This window comes from Arvicola amphibius, chromosome 8 (genome assembly GCF_903992535.2).
Source record: "Arvicola amphibius chromosome 8, mArvAmp1.2, whole genome shotgun sequence".
NCBI lineage: Eukaryota > Metazoa > Chordata > Mammalia > Rodentia > Cricetidae > Arvicola > Arvicola amphibius.
In genome coordinates this window covers 4,112,242-4,133,010 of record NC_052054.1, presented here as the reverse complement: position 1 = coordinate 4,133,010, position 20,769 = coordinate 4,112,242, and the positions used below count along the sequence as shown (strand labels likewise).

Sequence of the window (20,769 nt, the reverse complement as noted above, 5' to 3'; positions counted from 1 at the left end):
GTAGGTATGATGGTCTAAGACTTCATTTTTGAAAAAGAAATGTATTATTTTATGTGTGTGAGCATTCCCCCTGAATATTGTTCTTGTGCCACTTGCCTGCCTGGTACCTGTAGAGGCCAGAAAAGGTTAACTGGTCCCCTGGAACTGGAAATACAGACAACTCTGAGCTACCATGATGGTCTGAGTGTCCAATACAGGTTCTCTGGGAGCGCAGTCTCTCTAGTACCCTAAGATTTTATTTTTTAAAAAATGCTTTTTATTTTTTATTTTACTCTATTTTATTGCCAGTCATGGTGGTACACATGGCGGCACAGAGGAGGCTAAGTCTGGTATACACAACTAATTCCAGAGCTACATAACCAAACCCCTAATACACACACACACACACACACACACACACATATATATATATGACATTACATATATTACATTACATGCACATGTGTGTGCAAGCATGTATTTATGTGTGTGGGCACACATGTTCCGCAGCACTCACAAAGAGGTGGGAGGACAATTTGTGGGAGTCAGTTCTCTCCTTCTGGCATGTGAACTCCAGAAATCAAATTCATGCCCCAGAGAAGGGCTTTGAATCTCCTAAAACTAAAGTTATAGACAGTTATGCCCTGCCATGTCGGTGCTGGGAATCAAAGCCAGTCCTCTGGAAGAGCAACTGGTGTGGTGTTCTTAACCTCTGAGCCATCCAGTCCAGTCCCTATGGATGCATCTTTAATCCAGTTTGGTAAGCTTTTTGGGAGTCAGTCCCTGAGTTGATGACCACACAACAAATGGATAAAAATTCAAAGAGGGGGGGCTGGAGAGATGGCTCAGCAGTTAAGAGCATTGCCTGCTCTTCCAAAGGTCCTGAGTTCAATTCCCAGCAACCACATGGTGGCTCACAACCATCTGTAATGAGGTCTGGTGCCCTCTTCTGGCCTGCAGGCATCTACATAGACAGAATATTGTATACATAATAAATAAATAAATATTTAAAAAAACTCAAAGAGGGCACTGGGTCACCCTCCCAGTGAAATCACAACAAAGCACCAGCTAGGGACCCAGAGTTCTTCAGAAGCAGGGTTAGGCAAGCCCACTGAAGTCAGGGCAGGATCAGCGTTGCTCTCCTGTCCAGCTACCAGTCTTGTGTGTGGCTGCCACTCAGCATCTCTGGCTGAGTTACAAGGTGAGTTTTCTGTTGTTGTATTTAGATTATTTTTATTTAGTGTTTGAGTACTCTGCCTGCATGTATGTAAGCGTATCACATGTGCACTGCCCACAGAAGTCAGAAAAGGGCATCAGACCCCCTGGAACGGATGTCATGGATGGTTGTGAGCAATCATGTGGGTGCTGAGAATTCATCCTGGGTCCTTGTCAACAGAAATAAATGCTCTTAGTCACTGAGACAGTCTTACTACCTGGCTCCAGCCCCAGTTACGAGGTATTTAAAAGACAGATGTTGGGGCTTGAGAGATGTTTAAAGTCTGTACAAATATTCCAAAATCTGAAAGACTCTGAAGTCTTAAACACTTCTGGTCACAAGCATTTCAGCTAGGGGATCCTTGACATGCATAAGGAGGTTCGGCTTGTCTTCAGCCTTCCGAAACTGCTGTGTGCACAGATCTTGGGGTTCAGGATATAGTGCTAGTGGACAGCGCTTACTTAGGACCCCTTCTTTTCCTTGCTCTCTGCAGATGAGGAAGGAAAGTGGCAACCTGCCTTCCTTTCCTTCCATCCGTCCATTTCTCCTTCCTCCTGCCGCCCTGCCATGGTTCCTTCCTTCTTTCCCTCAGTATCACTAAGTTGATGAGGCTGGTCAAAAGATTCTCCCATCTCAGCTACCCTAAAAGCTGAGATATATGCTCTCTCTCTCTTTCTCCTCCCCTCTCTCTTTTTCTCCCCCCCCTCACACACACACACACACATACATATCTCTCATGAATATTCTTAGCATTAATGACATGGTAGCTATATTTAACATATTTGTCACCTGTGGAATGAAGGAACTCCATGGCCTTCTTATTCAAGTATCTTTACCAGTTCTATTTGCTGGACTGGAGAGATGGCTCAGAGGTTCAGTGCTCTTGCAGAGGACCCACCTATGGTTCCCAACACCCACACAGTCCCCAGTTCACAACCAATTGTAACTCCAGCACTAGGAGAAAGGACACATCTGGCCAATCACACACACACACGCATGCACACACACACACACACACACACACACACACACACACACACCAGTTAAATCTTCTTTTAAAATTCTGATTACTGGGAGGAGAAATGTTTGCATAATTAAACACAGCTAAATCAGCCGGGTGTGTAGCACACACCTTTAATCCCAGCACTCAGGAGGCAGAGGCAGTGGAATCTCGAAAATCTGAAAAAAAAAATAAAATAAAATAAACAAAAACAAAATAAAACAGAGCTAAATTTTCTTGTAGTATTTAAACCATATAAGATGGGGCTGGAGAAATGGCTCAGAGGAGAAGAACACTGGTTGCTCCTCCAGAGGACCCAGGTTCAACTCTCTGCCCTACAAGGCAGCTTACAAGAATCTGTAACTTCATACAGTTCAGGGGAATCCAACGCACCCCTCTGGCCTTCTCAGACACTGTGTGCAGTTGTACACAGACATCTATACACATGAAGTGAAAGTAAAAACTTACAAAAAACGATAGCATTATACATTTTTTCGCTCTTGTGTGGGTCAAGCTTCTGGTATAGTATCGCACCGGAGTGGAAATGATGGGGCCCTTGTGTTGTTCCCACCTCAAAGACAAGACTGCACTACCTTGCTGTTACACACACCATTGCACACATGTGTAGTTAAACATCTGATTAGCTCGAGGATTCCCCCTCCTTTTTACGATTTGCTATTGTTTTTATTGGGAGAAGTAGTTACCGAGAAGAACATGCAGGTTTCATTCTATGCTGCTTCCTCCATACACACCCGCAGAATTCGCCAGCGGAACCAATGTGCCTGACGTTTTCTTACTTTTTTGGGGGAGGTTTATAAGTGGTGGACTTGGCTTAGTTACTTGTTTTGTTTTTCGAGACAGGGTTTCTCTGTGTACCCCAAGCTGTCCTGGAACACTTTGTAGGTCAGGCTGGCCTTGAACTCACAGAGATCCCCGCACCTCTGCCTCCCAAGTGCTGGGACTGAAGGTGTGCGCCACCACTGCCTGGCTCTTCTTCTTGTTAAAAAGATTCTTTAAGAAACAATTAATAAATGGGACCTCCTGAAACTGAAAAGCTTCTGTAAAGTAAAGGACACAGTCAACAAAACAAAACTACAGCCTCAGAATGGGGGAAAATCTTCACCAACCCCACATCAGACAGAGGTCTGATTTCCAAAATATACAAAGAACTCAAAAAATTGGTCATCAAAAGAACAAATAATCCAATAAAAAAAAATGGAGTACAGACCTAAATAGAGAACTCTCAACAGAAGAATCTAAAATGGCTGAAAGACACTTAAGGAAATGCTTAACATCCTTAGCCATCAGAGAAATGCAAATCAAAACAACTCTGAGAGTCCGTCTTACACCTGTAAGAATGGCCAAGATCAAAAACACTAATGACAACTTATACTGGAGAGGTTGTGGGGTAAAGAGCATACTCCCCCATTGCTGGTGGGAGTACAAACTGGTACAGCCCATTATGTGGCAGTCTCTCAGAAAATTAGAAAACAATCTTCCTCAAGACCCAGCAATACCGGTTTGGGGTATATACTCAAAGGATGCTCAATCATACAACAAGAACATGTGCTCAACTATGTTCATAACAGCATTGTTTGTCATAGCCAGAACCTGGAAACAACCTAAATGCCCCTTGACCGAAGAATGGGTAAGGAAAATATGGTAGATTTACACAATGGAGTACCACACAGCAGAAAAAAATAATGGCATCTTGAAATTTGCAGGCAAATGGATGGAGCTAGAAAACATCATTTTGAGTGAGGTAACCTAGACCCAGAAAGACAAATACCATATGTAGTCATTCATAAGTGGCTTTTAGAAATAAAGCAAAGAAAAAACAAACTACAAATTCACAATCCCAGAGAACCTAGACAACAAAGAGGACCCTAAGAGAGACATACATGGATCTAATCTACATGGGAAGTAGAAAAAGACAAGATCTCCTGAGTAAATTGGGAGCATGGGGTCCTTGGGAGAAGGTTGAAGGAGAGGGGAGAGGCAGGGAAGAGAGCAGAGAAAAATGTAGAGCTCAATAAAAATCAATAAAATGTGAGTTTAAAAAAAAAAAGATTCTCTAAGATTCTACTGCCATCCCCACTAGGGAGCTGCTTGCCTTGGGATGCTATTCCTCAGTGAGATCGGCTTCTTCCTTTGGCTCCTTTAAGGATCTCCACTGCCACTCTGAATGTAGACCAGGCTCATCCCAAACTCACAGAGCTCCTACTGCCTCTGCCTCCGGAGTCTGAGAGCAGGGATTAAAGGTGTGCATCTTATGCCTGGCTGAACTTTATTTTTTTAGATAGTTTTTTTAAAATCTTCTTTTCATATTTTTACATGTGTGGGTGTTTTGACTGCATGTATGTCTGTCACCATGTGCATACAGTGTTCACAGAAGCCAGAAGTGGGCCTCAGGTCCCCCAACCCTGCCAGAGTCATAGACAACTGTGAACCACCATGTGAGCTCTGGGAACTGAGCCCAGATCTTGTGCTAGAGCAGAAGTGCTCTTAAATGCTAAGCCATCTCTACACCCCTATTATTATTATCAATTTGTTTTTTATTTTGTTGGTTATATTATTATTATTATCTTGTTCTTGAAGTGCTGGGGATTGAACTCAGGGACTTGAGAATACAAGTCAAGCCCTCTCCCACTGAGCCACATCCCCAGCTAGTGCCATTTTTTTTGTTTTTTTGTTTTTTCTTTTTTTTTTAAGATTTATTTATTTTATATACAACATTCCTTCAGAAGAGGGCACCAGATCTCATTACAGATGGTTGTGAGCCACCATGTGGTTGCTGGGAATTGAACTCAGGACCTCTGGAAGAGCAGCCAGTGCTCTTAACCTCTGAGCCATCTCTCCAGCTCCATTTTTTGTTTTTTCACTACTGTTTGTTATTCTTTGGATTCCCTAAATCTAAAGGTTGACATTTTTCACCAGTTCTAGAAATACCTTTCTTTTCTGGTGCTGTACCTTCCTCCGCCTCTCGGTCATTGCTGCTGGACCTGGGATTAAACCCCATTGGCCTAGGAAGGCCAACGGTTTGTCTGTCAGTGCTAAGCATCAGACCAAGTCTGTGGCCTACCCAGTTCCTGCATGCTATCTTCAGGTGTGCCTAATCCAACCACGTGTTGGATAGTACCTCCATTAATTCTATTTTTCTACCTTATAAAGCTAATTTCATCTCACCAAACGCCTTTGATCCATTTTCCTGCCTCCTTGTGCTCACTCATAATTTAAAAGTTTTTTTTTAAAAAAAATTATTTTTAAGAAAGAAAACAGTCATATTTTCCTTGAGGCACTGCAAACACAGCAGCAGGCAGAAGGACGCTGAGCCAGCGGAACTGAAGAGCCCCCAGTTTAAGTCCCATTCCTAAGTCTGCTCAGCAACGACTACTGTCCTGTCCCTGGTTGGCTGTCCCCATCATCTGAATTCATGGCTCTGGGTTCTGCATGGTGACGTCACCTTTATAAGGAAAGAATGATCCGTGCCAGGTGTCTCATATCAGGGATTTACATCTTTACTAGATGTCAACCTCGTTGCTGCTTATCATCATGTTGAACCAAAGGAAAAGAAAGATATCATTTCCTGTTTGGATTTTCTCCACATCTAGTAACTGTAGAAAATCTTATTCTTCGTCCGCATAGTTCACCCAGTATCGACGTGCAGTCTTAGCCTCCTACAATGAGTGAAAGAATAAAATAACACATACTGGCACGGCCTCTTTCACTGTTCACAGAATAGATGCACGCTGAGTGCTGTACCAGGCACTGACTGTCTTAGCCCACAGTTATATGCTCCAACTCCAGGGAGTTAGAAAACGCTTCAGCCCCTCCAGAGCCCGCCATTACCCTGACGTCTCCCATACTTCATCCCTGGGCTGCAGGCCCATCCAGTCTCCAGCCCGGAAATCTCAGAAATCTCACACTTGCCGGCCTCCTGCCCTGCCCCACCTCCCCAGTCCTCCTCCATCTCCTGCTCACATCTGTCCTTTGATCTCCTGGAGAGCCACAGCCTCCACCCCGCACAGGCAGAGAGCAAACAGGAGCCTACCACCACAGGACAGGTCTGGATCACGTGTTCCAGGGTCAGGGGTGCTGTCGGCCTGGGGTCTGTTGTGGTGATCCCGGCAGGAGCAAGCTTGCCCCTCACATGATCTGAAAGCTTGCTCCTAAAGGACAGAGAGGAGACTCTCACAGACGGCATTCAGACGGATTCTGCCATGAACTCCAAAGGTGCTGACACCAGTACAGGACTTTTTCCTGCAAATACAACTTTTCTACTTCATTCATCTCCATGACATTAACCTTTTTTGGATCATAAACTTCCTCAATGTAATTTAAAATGTTTTTGTTGTTTTTCAAGACAGTGTTTATCTATGTAACATTTATTTATTTGTTTGTTATTTTAGGTGTGTCCTTCCTGCATGTATACCTGCAGGCCAGAAGAGGGCACCAAATCCCATTAGAGTTGGTTATGAGCCACCATGTGGTTGCTGGGGATTGAACCCAGGTCCTCTGAAAGAGCTGTCAGTGTATGTCTGTGTGTGTATGTGTCTGATAAATGTTTGTTGATGTGTGTGTATCTGTATATATATATGTCTGCATGTGTGTCTATGTTTGTCTCATGTGTTTGTGTCTAGGTCTCTTCGTGACTATGTGTATGTGTGTGTGTGTGCATGTGTGTGTCTGTGTGAATGTCTGTGCATGTATGTATGTGTGTCTGGTGTGTGCATGTGTGTCTGTGTGTGTCTTATATATCTATGTCTGGGTCTATTCATGACTGTGTGTGTATCTGCATGAATCTCTCTCTCTCTCTCTCTCTCTCTGTGTGTGTGTGTGTGTGTGTGTGTGTGTGTGTGAAAACATCAAGTGTCCTGAAACTTGAATGAAAATGCATAGAAATTAGAGAAGAATTTTCCCTGCCATCTGTGTTGGCTTAAACTTAAAATCACTTTGTACAGGTGGCATCTGGGGGATCTTCTAGAGCCTGTTACTTGAGGGTGACTCATTAGCAAATCCAAGCAGCTGAATCAGATGATTCTGGTCCCGCCTTTCCTCAGCCATGGTGCTGCAAAGGAGCCCCCACCAGAGTGGCATGTGCATCACTCTGGAGGGCCGGAGTCAGGGTGGCTCCAGACTGGACAAGAGCACTGGCCTCACCATCAGCCCTTACACTGTGCCGGGGTCTCGGCAGCATCCAAGGCTCTCCTGGGCTGTCTGAAATCATAAAGCCAGGAAGCTGCACTGATTCTTTTAGACTTATTATATGTATATGAATGTTTTGTCTGCTGTGTGTGCACCATGTGCATGCTTAGTGTCCTCAGAGGTCAGAAGAAGATCCTCTGGAACAGGGGTTATGGATAACTGTGAGTGTTGGGAGTTAAACTTGGTTCATCTGCAGTAAGTGCTCTTAGCCAGTGAACCATCTCTCCAGCCCTGGCAGGCTGCTTCGTAAGGATGGGAGGGTGAGTGACGGCTTTGCTGAAAATGTCAACGCGCTTCATTGCACTCAATCTCGAAGAATTCCAAACAGAAAAATGGACATTTACTACCAAAGAGACAGACGCCTGAAGGGTATGCTCTGATGGAAGGCTTTACGGAGCCTCACCAAGCTGGAGTGCAATCAAAAGTGGCTGTCCACAGCATCACAGGCGTCAGAGGGCATCAGAGGGCATCGGGGGCTGGGCAGAGACTGGACTTGTTGTTAGAGGCAGGCTCACCGACACAAGAAGCATTTGGTCAGACAGCGTTCACTTAGTGAATAGCCCTAAGCCTGGAGCTCCGTGTGATTTGCTGTCTTACACAAGTGTCCACACCTAGGAAGATCTAACCCAGAGTGACCATTGAGGACCGGCTAACAGCAGCCTTCCATGTCCCGCTTATGAAATTCCTGTCAGGGGAGTGAGACAGCTGGTTCCCCGGACAAATGTGACGGAGAATGCCTTGCTCACATCATTCAACTGAGTCCAGCAGCAGCCCAAGTAGCCGGTGTCACCGTGTACAGGGAACAAGATGATGAAACACTCTGAGCTTCACTGAGGTCAGTGAAGGGAGCTTAGCTGGGCCCACCTGTGTCAATACGCAGTACCCGCCATGCCGCTGAGTCTCACAGTGGGGAGCAGGCAGAAGGCGGAAGCACGCACCCTCTGACTCAGGGGACGATGGAGTTTGAAGGGAGCAGAGGTAGACACCTGCTCCACCAGGGGCCTTAGGAAGGACTGTGAAGAAAGTGGCCTGGGATTGGCTGAGACCCACAGGGGGTTCCTGTGGGTGAAATCCAAATTACTTCTCTGTTTTCACCCTTCCACCGCCAAAGTCTTCTAATGCCGCGGTACAGTTCTGTTGTTTCCTTGTTTGCTTTGGGCGAGTTGCTTCTAACCTATTATTTTCTCACATTTAGTGCGTGTGTGTGCGTGTGTGCGTGTGTGTGTGTGTGTGTGTGTGTGTGTGCGCGTGCGTGAGCGTGTGTGCGCCCGTACATACATGTGGAAGTCAGAGGGAAACATGTAGGACCTGGTTCTCTTCTTCCACAGTGTGGGCCCCAGAGATCTCAGGTGGCCCAGCCTGGCAACCAGTCCTCTCTGCCAGCTGAGCTATCTCACTGGCCCTGTCCTCAGGACTTTGATAACTCACATGCCACACAGGGTCACTTGCTGTCTTCCTGTCTTCAAGCGGGAACTTCTCTGCAGACTCTCTGAGCTGTGGCACTTGAGGAATCGGAGGGCAGGTGGTGCTTGAAGTTGCTGGCCAGGGACCGGGGGGTCCTCCGCCTCCATTTCTCCGGGTGGAGCATCTGCCTGTGTGTGCCTGCTTGGGACCATGTAATCCAGCTCGGGAAGGAAGGAACGTTGCCATTTCGTGAAACGGGTTATAGATCAGAATCGGGGGCGGAGAGCAATGAGCATGAAGGTATCTACTCATATTTTAAATTTAAATGCCACTGCCCAAAACTGTGCCACCTTAGAAAGTCCTCCCTTGGCACCCGGAACTACCGCTGGGGTCCCCCTGCAGGGGGTCACTGCCTCACACCCAGTGTCACGAGGAAGGAGCAGAGGACGGTGAGGTGGTTTGGGCTTTGTCCTCAGGTAGCCCAGGCTGGCCTCAAACTCACTGCCTAGCAAGGGATGACTCGGAACTCTCGGTTTTCCTGCCCCTACCTCTCAAGTGCTAAGATTACAGGTATGTGCCACCATGGCCTGTTTATGTGATGCTGGGGTTTGAGCCCAAGGTTTCCTGCAGGCTAGGCAAACATTCCGCTAACTCAGCTATCTCTCCAGCCCCAGACTGAAGACTTTACTTCACCTTTTCTTCCTTGGCCACCACCACCTAAGGTCCCAATTTGAACCCCAGTTCAATGAGAATGGGCTGGATCTTGCAGCCAGGAGACAGAGCATATCCCTTCCCAGGTCCCTCTGCCCCTCCCAAGTCTACGTCCCAGCAAGACAAAATGCCTTTGGTGCTGTCCCTGGGCCCACAAGACACTGACCAGGCCTCTAGCCCTGTGCTCGGCGAGCAGGTCTGCAAGGCGGCCTTCTCTCTCCAGCAGTCTGCCCGGATGGCACCAAACAGAGAAAAGCAAACACAGAAGAAGCTGTCAGGCCCGGCACCCTTTGAGTACACAAGGCTGCAGCCACAGGTCCTCCGTGCCCTCACGCTGGACACCCTCGGCTGGGTCATCCTGCAGAAGGCCACAGGGACAGGACATCTCTCACACAGTGCGATTAGGCCAGACAAGTGGCATGACTTTCAGAGGAGACTCTTACCATGTGTTCAAAATAATGTTCGGCCTAGAAATGGGCCTGCTCCCAGAGAGCCTGCAGCTGAAGGAGCACACTATGCTGGAGGGAAGCCTCCTGGAACAGGCTTGTGGGACAGTGCCCTCTGAAGGCTGGTTCACTGTATTCTTTAGTGAGTCCTACTAGCTTCTCTGAGCCTCGTTTCAGCTCTGCAGCTAGTGATGGGGGCTGCCGGCCCTCCTGAAGATGCTCACACTTACGTGTGCCCTGTATACACTTCTTATCATGAAGGTGCACCCGGCACTCGATGGACCTCACCTGTGTGCTGAGCACAGGTGCTTGGGACACTGTGTGTCTGTGTGCACATGCGTGTGTGTATGTGTATGCATGTGTGTATATGTGTGTATGAGTGTGTGTTATGTGTGCATGTATGAGTGTGTATATGCCTGTGTGTATATATGTGTGCATGAGTGTGTGAGTGTGTGTATATGTAGGTGTATGAGTGTGAACACATGCGTGTTGAGCACACATATGTGTGTATACATGTGTGTACACATATGCATGGTAGGAAATTTCCTTAATATCTTCAGTTAGCCCCCCCCCCCAAACAGTAGACTGTGAATAAACTGTGGCCCTGTCCCAGGTTAAAGTATAAATGACATCATTGCGTAGCCTCAGGAACATCCCTCAATTAACAGTCTCCCTTGGGGCTCTTACTGGTTCTCACAACAGGTCTTATAAGCTGGCCTGGTACTAGCTATGCAGACCAGGCTGGCCTCAAACTCACAGGATCTGCCTGTTTCTGCCTCTAGAGTGCTGGGTTTAATGGCCTGTCTGTCCCTCTGCCAGGCCCTGGGGCTGTGTTTGAGGTCATAGGCTCTAGAACCAATAAACAGCCACACTGTGTTCCTTGAGTGAGGAGTGGGGTGATAAACAAGGCCCTGTGGGTGCTTTTCATCGCCTCTTGTGCCTTGTGTGCCCAGGTCTGAGGCAAAGAAGTGGGCCACCCACGCCCAAGGGACTCAGCTGAGCTCACACACCAACTGGGGGTCACCAGGGAGCAAAGGCAAGCCAGACTGGACTGGATTCTGCCGGACTACGACAGGGCAGGTGACGTTTGTCTTTGTAGGCAGGACACAGCAGTCTTTCATCGGCCCAAACAGCTGTTTGACAAACTGCTTTCCCTGGAGAAGCCAGCCTGTGGGAGGAAGCTTGTTAATTAGGACCCTGGGTGGTTCCTTTGAGTCACTGAGGGAACTCCAACAGCTGGAGAATGTTACTCAAGGAAGGGTTGCATGCTCTGTGTGAGCCAGGGGTGGGTGAGAGAAGGCTCTCACACAAGGCCTCCTAGAGAGGTGTGGCTGAAACCGGTCTCGGAGGGTGGCCATCTCCCTTTTGGGGGGGGGGGGCGGAGTAGACCAGGGAAGAAGAGCAGAGTTATTTCCTGGAGGCAAGCCTAGGGACAGAACAGATCTTCTGCAAAGTAAGCTGTGAGCACCACAGACAGCAGCTTCCTATGAGGTTTTCCCTCAGCAGGGTACCCCGAGTCACCTCCATTTTCGGGAACCACTGGTCTTTATGCCACTGTGTGTTCAGTGGTGGTGCACGCCTTTGATCCCAGCACTCTGGAGGCAGAGGCAGGCGGGTCTCTGACTTCCGGGACAGCCTGGTCTACAGAGGGAGTAGACAGGAATCCACAGAGAAACCTGTCTCAGAAACGTTTCAGATAAAAGGAAGAAAATGGAGGATTTTTGAAAGCTTAGCCTTCTGTCTTTTTACCGTAAAACTTGAAGCTTTTGCTACTTACTAAAGAAACAAAAGTAATTTACCCTTCCAGGTTATATAAATTAAATACTGCCAAAGGCTGTACATACAGTTCAACGCCCTTGAAGGGGCCTTTCACCCACTGCGCAGTGGTCCCCGAAGTGACCGCCTGTCCTTGGCCCTTGTATGTGGTCGGCTCTACCACCTGGACCTGCTGTGTTCCTATCATTACGTGAATTGGCTTCATCCAGACAAAGAGAATGTTCTGAAGGGGCTTAAAGAAATTCTGCGGGCAAGGACAGCAGTGGGCAGGGCCGTGATGACCCAGTGCTGCAGGGCTGGGGCTCCCACGGAAGGAGCTTGAGAGGTGGGCCTTGTTGCATCTGCAGCCCAGACAGGCAGCCATTGCCATTTCCCGCTTCCAGCTGATTAAAGGGGACCAGCGAACAACTTACTCTTTAAATTGCAACAACAAAGGCTTGCCCTCTCTATTCAATCAAAACAACTGGGCTGCCTGATTCAGATGCTAACAGCGGGGCCAGAATTGGTCCCTAAATGAGGGAAACACTCCCCTGACACCACCCACCACCCCGCAAATGACCAACAAGGGGCTTCTTTGCCGCCAGAATTCTCCCAGGTGTATGTTCTGTTAAATGTTTCGTGGGAAACACCCTAGTTGTGGGAGAATAAAGTTCCCAGAGGTGGGGCAGGGGGATGCCTCCACCCACACAAGCCTCTGCCGGGAAAGAACTTGGTCTCCTGTAGAACCTCCTCCTGTGTTGTGGCTTTGGGATGTTTTGACAGACTGGATGCATCTTTTGAATACCTTGAAAACGACCACTGTCTCCCTCCATCCCAGTTTCTGGAAGGCCGCTCATGGGTGGACTCTGAGTGGAGAGCCTGGCTGGTTTCTCGGCTCTCTAGGACCCAACTCCCTATCTGTTAGGACACCAGCACAGCCTAGAACCCTCTGCCTGCTTGTTCTATCCACCTTGAGCTCACAGAGCAGGCCGGAGTCAGATGGCCCAAGTTCAACTCCTAGGTGGCAACCTCAGGCCAGGTCCTAGACCCATACACTGGGGGTCACTGTGTCCTTCATCAGTTTTGGGGGTGAGGAGAAGTGAGGGCAATGCCCACATCTCCATGCTGTTGCAGAAAAGTACATACAACCCATGCAGAGACTGTCTTTGCCATCATTACAATGGTATACATACATACATACATTACACATGCACACACATACATACACACACATACACACATACATACACACACACACGTACACACATACACACATACATACATATACATACACACACATACATACACACATGTACACACACACACACACACACACTTACACCTGCCTTGTCTGTCAGCTTACAAACTATGTCCATTTTGATCTCACACATCCCCACCCCACTAAGCAGCGTGGTCACTAGGGAATGGCACACGCTGAGGCCATGGTGGCGCCCAGGGAAATCTGCTAACATCCTACTCATTGCTGGAGTGGGAACGAGACTCAAGCTCACACCAAGGAGCTTCAGTGGCCTCAGTCCTGTGAGGGAGCTCCTTCGTGGCCTCACAGGGCGGCAGAGCCGTCATCCCCATCTGATACTACACCGGGTTCTCCCCTCATGACTAGGTTCTATGCTCTCCCTTGTCTAGGAGGCAGCCTGTAGGCGGTTTGGTAGCGACAATTCCTCCGTGTCTGCATGAAGAGAAATAAGGTGATGGTGACGAGGGGCATCAGATGTAGAAGCAGACACCCAGGGCTGGCCCTAGCTCAGTGGGCCTAGCTTAGCCAGGCTGTGGGGAGGGTAAGAAAAGAAGGGAGGGAGGGACGGAGGGAGGGAGGGAGGGAGGGAGGGAGGGAGGGAGAGGAGAGGGAAGGGAAGAGGAAAATAAACCCATGAGTATGGCAGCTCACACCGTAAACCCAGCCTTTGGGAAGACAAGGCAGAGTGATTTTGAGTTTGGACTCAGAGTGAGCCCCCAAGACTGTGCCTGCAGGGGGCGGGGCTTACCTTCTGGAGAATTCCATGTTAGCCAGGGAGGCGGAATGCATCTGATCCAACCGACTGAGATATCTCTTGCTCTGGGAATCCGTCCTTGTCTTAGACACACTCTTGCTCTGTAAGATGCATTTTGCCGTGAACACATCTCTTAGCTACGCCCCTTGTAGCTAGCTAGCGTTTGAATTTCTCAAGCATGGAGATACAAACCCCTTTGTACCACTCTGGTACAGACGGGCAAGGATGCCATGGGCAGGAGCTGAGCACTGTCCTGTGTTCCATAACGGTTAAGTGGTAACACCTACTCTCTCGTGCCTGTGACGGGTGGACATCCCACCCTGGCCTTCCTGGGCCACATTCCTGTAGGTGTGATGTCACTACTTAGGCTGTTCAGCCTTCCTCTCAAAGGACAACACCAAGAGCCCTGCACCAGCCTGACACTTACAGAACAGACACGTCATTTTAATAACAGCTAAAAGGAGCATCCAGTGTGCTATGTAGTATTTTAAAAACCCAAAAATACTGTTATGAATTGTACCACTCTTTAAAAAGTGTGGGGAAATATGTATATTTATCTAGTTTTTGTTGCCCCTTCAGTGCTTGGAGTCAAACCCAGGACTTCAAGCATGCTCAACCCATATGCAAACAGTGGGCTACACTCCATGCCAGAAATTGCTTAAGAAACTATGAACAGTAACAAAAACCATATCCAATTCCATCCCAAAGCATAGACTGCTAGATGGGAGGAAGGTGATCCAAAAAGAAGAAAAGAGACCTAGAAATGGTAAAGCGTGAAGCTAAGGAGGAAGGAAGGATGGGAAGGGGGACCGCCCAAGCTGGAGGGAATATGCCAACCCCCAGACCTGAGATAGGAAACCATTTATCTACCCACTGTGATTCCTCATTGAGACCTAGACCCTGGGCCAGGGCTAAAGTTGTTCGGAAGGGTCAACAGTACAGAGGTCACTGAAGGTGAGGCTGATTTCCACACACTCACCTCCCCCTGTTCGTGGGGCAGTCTCGGGGCCACTGCACGCTGTTGGCACCGTTTTCTCCATTCTGTAAGTCGAGAGAGAAGGCTCTTGGAAGAAAACAAAAGAGGTCTTCTTGCGAATGTCCTCCAATGGGTCCTTTTCGTCAAACCTTGAAGCCATGCCCTGGCCCCTCCGCCTCTGTCACCTCATGACAGCCCTGTCCTCAGTGCGGGACTCCAGGCTAGGGCCCGCTCTCTGGGCATGCCAGCCTCACGTGGCCAGGAGCCTTTGTGCTAGCTGTTCCCGCTGTGAACATGGTGTCTGTCACCTCACTCCGTGGAAGTCGGTAAGTGAGATGGCCGGAACCCGTTGCACAGGCTGAGGTACAACCACCAGGAACATCCGAAGGAAAGCAGGATGTAGTGAGTGAGGGAAGAGGGATGGGGCAGGAAGAGCATCTTAGGCTCCGTGGACCACACCAAGACACACGTGAACGCCGCTAGCACACTAGGGCTGGGGCTGGGAATGAAAAGCACAGAAAAACCTAAAGCAACAGGAGCAGAGCCCAACTTGAACGACTGTGGCGACGTGGGGGAAGTGGACAATTCCTCAAGATCCGCAACTTTCAAAATTCACCCAAGATGAGAAACACAGGCTTGGTGATCATAATTAAAGAGACTGACAAGTGGAAGCCTCCAACCAGGTGGTTTCATGGAACAATTGTGCCCAGTCCTTAAGGAAAATTTTGACACAAGATGTTACACACTGCAGAAGATGAGAGACTCCTCCCCACATCCTTGAGCCCCATCTCCACCACTGCAAATGAGGTGTCAGGAACCCTGTGTGTATCTGACGTGTGTCCCAGACTAAGGGTCTCGGCAGCTGTCATCACAGGAACTCAGCGTCATGATAGGCCACGTCAGACTTCAAGGAAATAGCTTCTCTACTATACTCAAAGGTGTGAACACACACACACACACACACACACACACACACACACACCAACAAATCCGAGCCAGCAATGTATGAAAGCAACTGAGCAGTTTTCCCAGGAAGGCAAAGGTGGCCCAATATCCAAGTGTCAGTCAGGGAACTCCACTGTCTCAATAGACATGAACGTGAACTGATACCCAAAAATCATTCGGAAAATTCTACACCCACTCATGAGAATAGAAGGGAACCTTCTCAACTTCACAAAGGTCGTCCCAGGAAGTCCACAGGCAACACCACACTTAGACCAAAACCAACACAAGGAGGCCTGTTCTTACATCTCCTTCATGTCAGCGGGTCACGTGTCAGAGGTATACATGTCAGCGGTGCCCATGTCAGTGCGTCACACGTGTAGCTCCAGCACTCCTCAGGAAAAGAGGAGGTGGAGACAGGAAGACAGAGGTGTGAGCCCGGGAGCTTGGAATACACAGCCCAGCAGCAGAAAGAAAGACAAGGGAGAACCAGTCTCAAATCGGGGCAACACCTGACAGTTGTCCTGTTAGCTCCACATGCATTCTGGGGCACATACGCACGTGTACACATATTTACACACATATACACAATACAATAAATACACAAATAGTTGTTAAAAGATTCTGCCAAATCTTTATAAACGTCGACCAATGTACTCTAACATCTGTATGGAAAAATAAAAGTCAGAAAGGGAGGTTGGAAGAGAGTAAAAATGACAGGCATGACCCTTCCCGACAGAACGGCTTACGCTACAGAAGACTGTGTGATACACACACAGAGACACACACAGGCAAAACAGAAGACGCTAGAGCTCCCAGAATGCACCTGTGTGATACGCCCAAGTGCTAACAAAGACACAACAGCCACATCCTTCCCCACTAACTGTGCTTGAGCAGAGTGAGCATACACCCCAACGGTTAAGATAAACAGAAACAAAACAAGCAAAAGTCCTGAGCACACTAGACGGCTGCCCAGAGGTGAGCAAGGTCCCCAGGACACAGCCAATCCTAACAGCTCCTGTTCTCATGCCTTCCCGCCATTAGGAACTAAATCCTCACGCCACGAGCCAAAGTCAGTCCTCTCTTCAGTTGCTCTAGCCAGGGTATTGCGCCCCAGTGACAGGGAGGTGACCTACACTGTGGGTCACCAAAGGGGTGTGGAGGCAGACTGGGGAGGGAGAGGCTAATAGAGGGGGCGCCCCAGGCTTTGGGCTTGCAGATCATTCCCTTTATGCTTCCATATGTAATGCTCACAGCATCCCATCCCCTGATCTTGTTTGGCACAGGGTGAGACAGACAATGAGGGGCTCAGCAGTCTCCTAATGCCACATAACCTGCCAGGTACACGGACTTAACCTACAGGCCCTTGACGTTGGCTGTTTCCCCAGAAGTAAGTTTGTTGTTTGGTCAGGCACGCTCTCTCTCCCTATCCTTCTCTCTCTCCCTCCTTCCCTCCATCTACCTGTCTGTCTGTCTATCTATCTATCTATCTATCTATCTATCTATCTATCTATCATCTCTCTCTCATCTATCTGTCTGTCTGTCTTTCTGTCTCTATCTCCCTCTCTCTCTCTTCTGGGACATCTTATAGTAAAACTGACAGAAAACTAAACTGGAATTCTTCTATAAACAGGAAAACACTGCTAACAGAGGGTAAGAAAAGGCATCCACCAGAGACTGAAACTCAGCTGTGACATTAAGAGAAGAAACCCAGCAACATAGTGTCCATTCACTTCATTACGTCATCGCTCTGAGTTAGGGAAGAGGCCAAACACACAGAGAAACACACAGGAAAATGTAGAAGGAAGCGGCGGGGCCGGCTAGCTTTACACCCGAAATAATTACATGGAAACTGTATTCTTTTAAAACACTGCCTGGCCCATAGTTTTAGCCTCTTATTGGCTAATTCTCACATCTTTCTTTAACCCATATTTAGTAATCTGTGTAGCACCACAAGGAGTGGCTTACCAGGAGAGATCTTAACCTGCGTCCATCTCAGAGAGGAGAATCATGGCGACTGCCTGAAGCGTCTCCCCAACTCTCCCAGAATTCTGTTCTGTCTACTCCACCTACCTAATTTTCTGTCTCTTAAAGGGCCAAGGCAGTTTTCTTTATTAATTAACCAATGAAAGTAACATAGACAGATAACTCTCCTCCATCAGGAAAAAAGTCTAGAGATGTCTTCCGAGTTTAAACTTTGAACCCAGAGTGTTCTCTGTACACATGTATGTAAATTCATAGTGCATGGATGCCCCTGGGCCCCTGCTCTAGAACCTCCAGCCAACTCTTCCCATATGCTCAGCCTGGGCCTCCTGTGACGTGCACAGCCATTCAGAGCCATATTAAACACTAAGGACACAGACTCTGGGGACGGAAATGCATCCTTCCTTGTAAAGTTAGCTGGCAGTTGCTCTCAGCATAATACCTGGGACACCCAGTGAAGAGGGAAAGGAAGTGTCAAAGTCATGCTTTTTTGCAAACTTCAAAGGTCGCCCCTCCCCCCTCTTTACATTTTACTGTCTGGGGAGCTGACTAGTCTGCAGCTGTCGGCAGAGACTGTGGCCCTGTGTCAAACCTGCCTCCTCCTGGGCCCATAAAACTACAGCAGGGAAGTGGGTACAGGTGTGGAAGGCAGGGCGTGTCCTAGTGATGTCCCTAACACCTCTGGGAGCTGCTCAAGGCAAAGGGCCAGGCCAAGGGACCTGGAGAGGTGCCATGCACACACCACACACCTTGTGCCGCAGCTGGAATGAGGTGAAGGCTCTGCCACCTCCCCCACACACACACCCCAGCACATCAGGCCCTATGTGTGCCTCCCAGTAGAAACCCTGTGTGTGCAAGCCCTCTGAGCCAAAGACCCCTGGAAGCAGAGCAGCCGCCAGAGCGCGCCTTGGATGCTTCACGGGTTCAGGATGTCATGCAGAGCGAGCATGGGTACAAAGGTCTTGCTTGCATTCCTCACCAAAGAGAAAGGAGCTGAGGACCATGATACATGTCAGGAAGCCCAGCACTTGGGAGGCCAAAAAGAAGACCGCGGGTTCCGAGCCAGCCTGGACTACATAGTGAGAGAGATGGGGGAGGGGGCGGGGGGGCTGTTAAAAATCAAATGTGCCTGTTTCCCAAGACATCAGGATTTTTTTGCCAGTCACATAAAAACGTAAAACACTTTGCTGTTTCTTTTTTTTTTTTTTTCAGTAAAGAGAAACTGGTAATTATGGAATACCCAGCAGGCTGCTGATAGGAAACCTGTCTGAATTCCTGACTGCTATGTCTTACTCATTTGTTCCAATGTCTTGAAGCAAAAGGGGGTGGGGGAGTGGAAACAGATTTATTTGCCGCAACTGTAAAGTATTCACATTGGTTTTATTAGGTAGGTCAAGAAACAAACATGCTTACTTTTTTATTAATTTTTAATTTCTTTGCAAATTTCACACGAATGCAGTGTGTTTGTATTATTTCCACCCTGCTCTCCCCCTCCTCTAACTGTTCTCCCCCGCTCAGTTGCCTGATGGCCTCTTATTTTATAATCACTTTCGTTACGCGTGCACACGTACACACTTCTGTGTGGGTTCTGGGGCTCTGAGCGTCATTTAGTCAAACACGTGACCTTTTATTTTAATGAATAAACCAGTCTGTTGACTACTCCACCAAGGTTCTGATTCTTATCCTGACACCTCACATAGTCAGAACAAACACACTCCCGATCATCTGAATCCCACCCCACCCCCACCCCCTCACACCCTGCTCTGTAGACCAGGCTGGTCTTGAACTCAGAGATCCGCCTATCTCTGCCTCTTGAGTGCTGGGATTAAAGGCATGTGCCACCATGCCTGTGAGTCATCTGAATTTTTTATTTTAATTAATTTATTTTTATTTTATGTGCATTGGTGTTTTGCCTACATGCATGTCTGTGGGAGGGTGTCTGATCTGGGAGCTACAGACAGTTGTGAGCTGCCATGTGGGTGCTGAGAATTGAACTCGGGTCCTCTGGAAGAACAGTCAGTACTCTTAACCATTGAACCATCTCTCCAACCCTGGTCATCTGAATTCTTAAGGCCCATGGTTTCTAACTGCAGGGACTACAAGGCCAGTTTCCCTTAGGGATGAGCCACTTTCTAGCAATAACTGAAGACACGTCCATTTGACACTCGAACTGTGGGCATGGTATGGGCACCTGCACGGCCTACGCAGAATTTCAAATTCCATCATCACCTGACAGGAGCAGTGAGGCCCACCCACTTCTGCTGAGGCGCCTGCACTCCAAGGTTTCTGTCTTTCATCATCTGGTGACGAATGGCCATTGGAACTCTGAGAATTTTCCGTTTGTATGTTTTACCTTAACTTGAAGCACCTAGGGAGTGGCTGGAAAGTCACACATTTTTGTGAAATTAAGTCTCTATTTCTGTATGGGAAAGCAGAGACTCTAAAAGGAAAGAAAACCAAACAAGAAGGAATTTATTTGGCGCACGTCCTGCTTTTGTTGTTGTTGTTATTGTTGCTTCTGTTTCTTTTTTTAGATTTATTTGTTTCATGTGTATGAGTGCTCTATCTGCATGTACACCTCCACACCAGAAGAGGGCATCAGATGCCACTATAGACCACTGTCAGCCACCAGTTGAACTCAGGACTTCTGGAAGAGCAGCCAGTGCTCTTAACCACTGAGTCATCTCCCCAGCCCCTGCTCTTCCCGGTTTTATGGATCTTGTCGTCACTGAATACAAGCATAACAAAAACATAGTTCCCTGAGACCAGATGAAGCACGATCCTGGCTGTAAACAGAACACGGACGGTGCCTAAAATCCACAGCCCCATTTGGCTCTGTCTTTGGGGGTCATTAGTGCCATTTGTACTATGGAGAGCTAGGGGGCATCTCCTCATCCTGGGACCCAACAGGGACCAGCATAGACGTGCACAATAAGATAGACCTACAGGGTCTGAGTCTGGGCATTTTGTCTGCTACAATTAGGTGATTGCCTGTTAAACCCCACTGCAGCTGGAAGGGAAGGAGGGAGGGAGGGAGGGAGGGCAGACAGCTGGCTACAAGCTGGAGTCACTGTGAGTCACTGTGAGCAGATCTTAAAGCCACAACTGCCCTGCGTCTCCACAAGGCTGATGTTTCCTGT

General features: G+C 48.2%; 1 protein-coding gene across 1 annotated transcript in view; it reads right to left on the bottom strand.

Moving 5' to 3' along the window:
• Positions 1-5,821: 5,821 nt before the first annotated feature.
• Positions 5,822-20,769, bottom strand: part of LOC119821358 — a 60,861-nt gene continuing 45,913 nt past the window's right edge. Inside the window, exons 6-11 of the mRNA XM_038340338.1 lie at positions 14,708-14,791; positions 13,723-13,829; positions 9,682-9,742; positions 8,829-9,025; positions 6,247-6,364; positions 5,822-5,872 (exon numbers count right to left, since the gene is read on the bottom strand). Of these exons, the coding sequence (XP_038196266.1) occupies positions 5,822-5,872; positions 6,247-6,364; positions 8,829-9,025; positions 9,682-9,742; positions 13,723-13,829; positions 14,708-14,791 (618 nt within the window). The remainder of the gene's footprint in view (positions 5,873-6,246; positions 6,365-8,828; positions 9,026-9,681; positions 9,743-13,722; positions 13,830-14,707; positions 14,792-20,769) is intronic.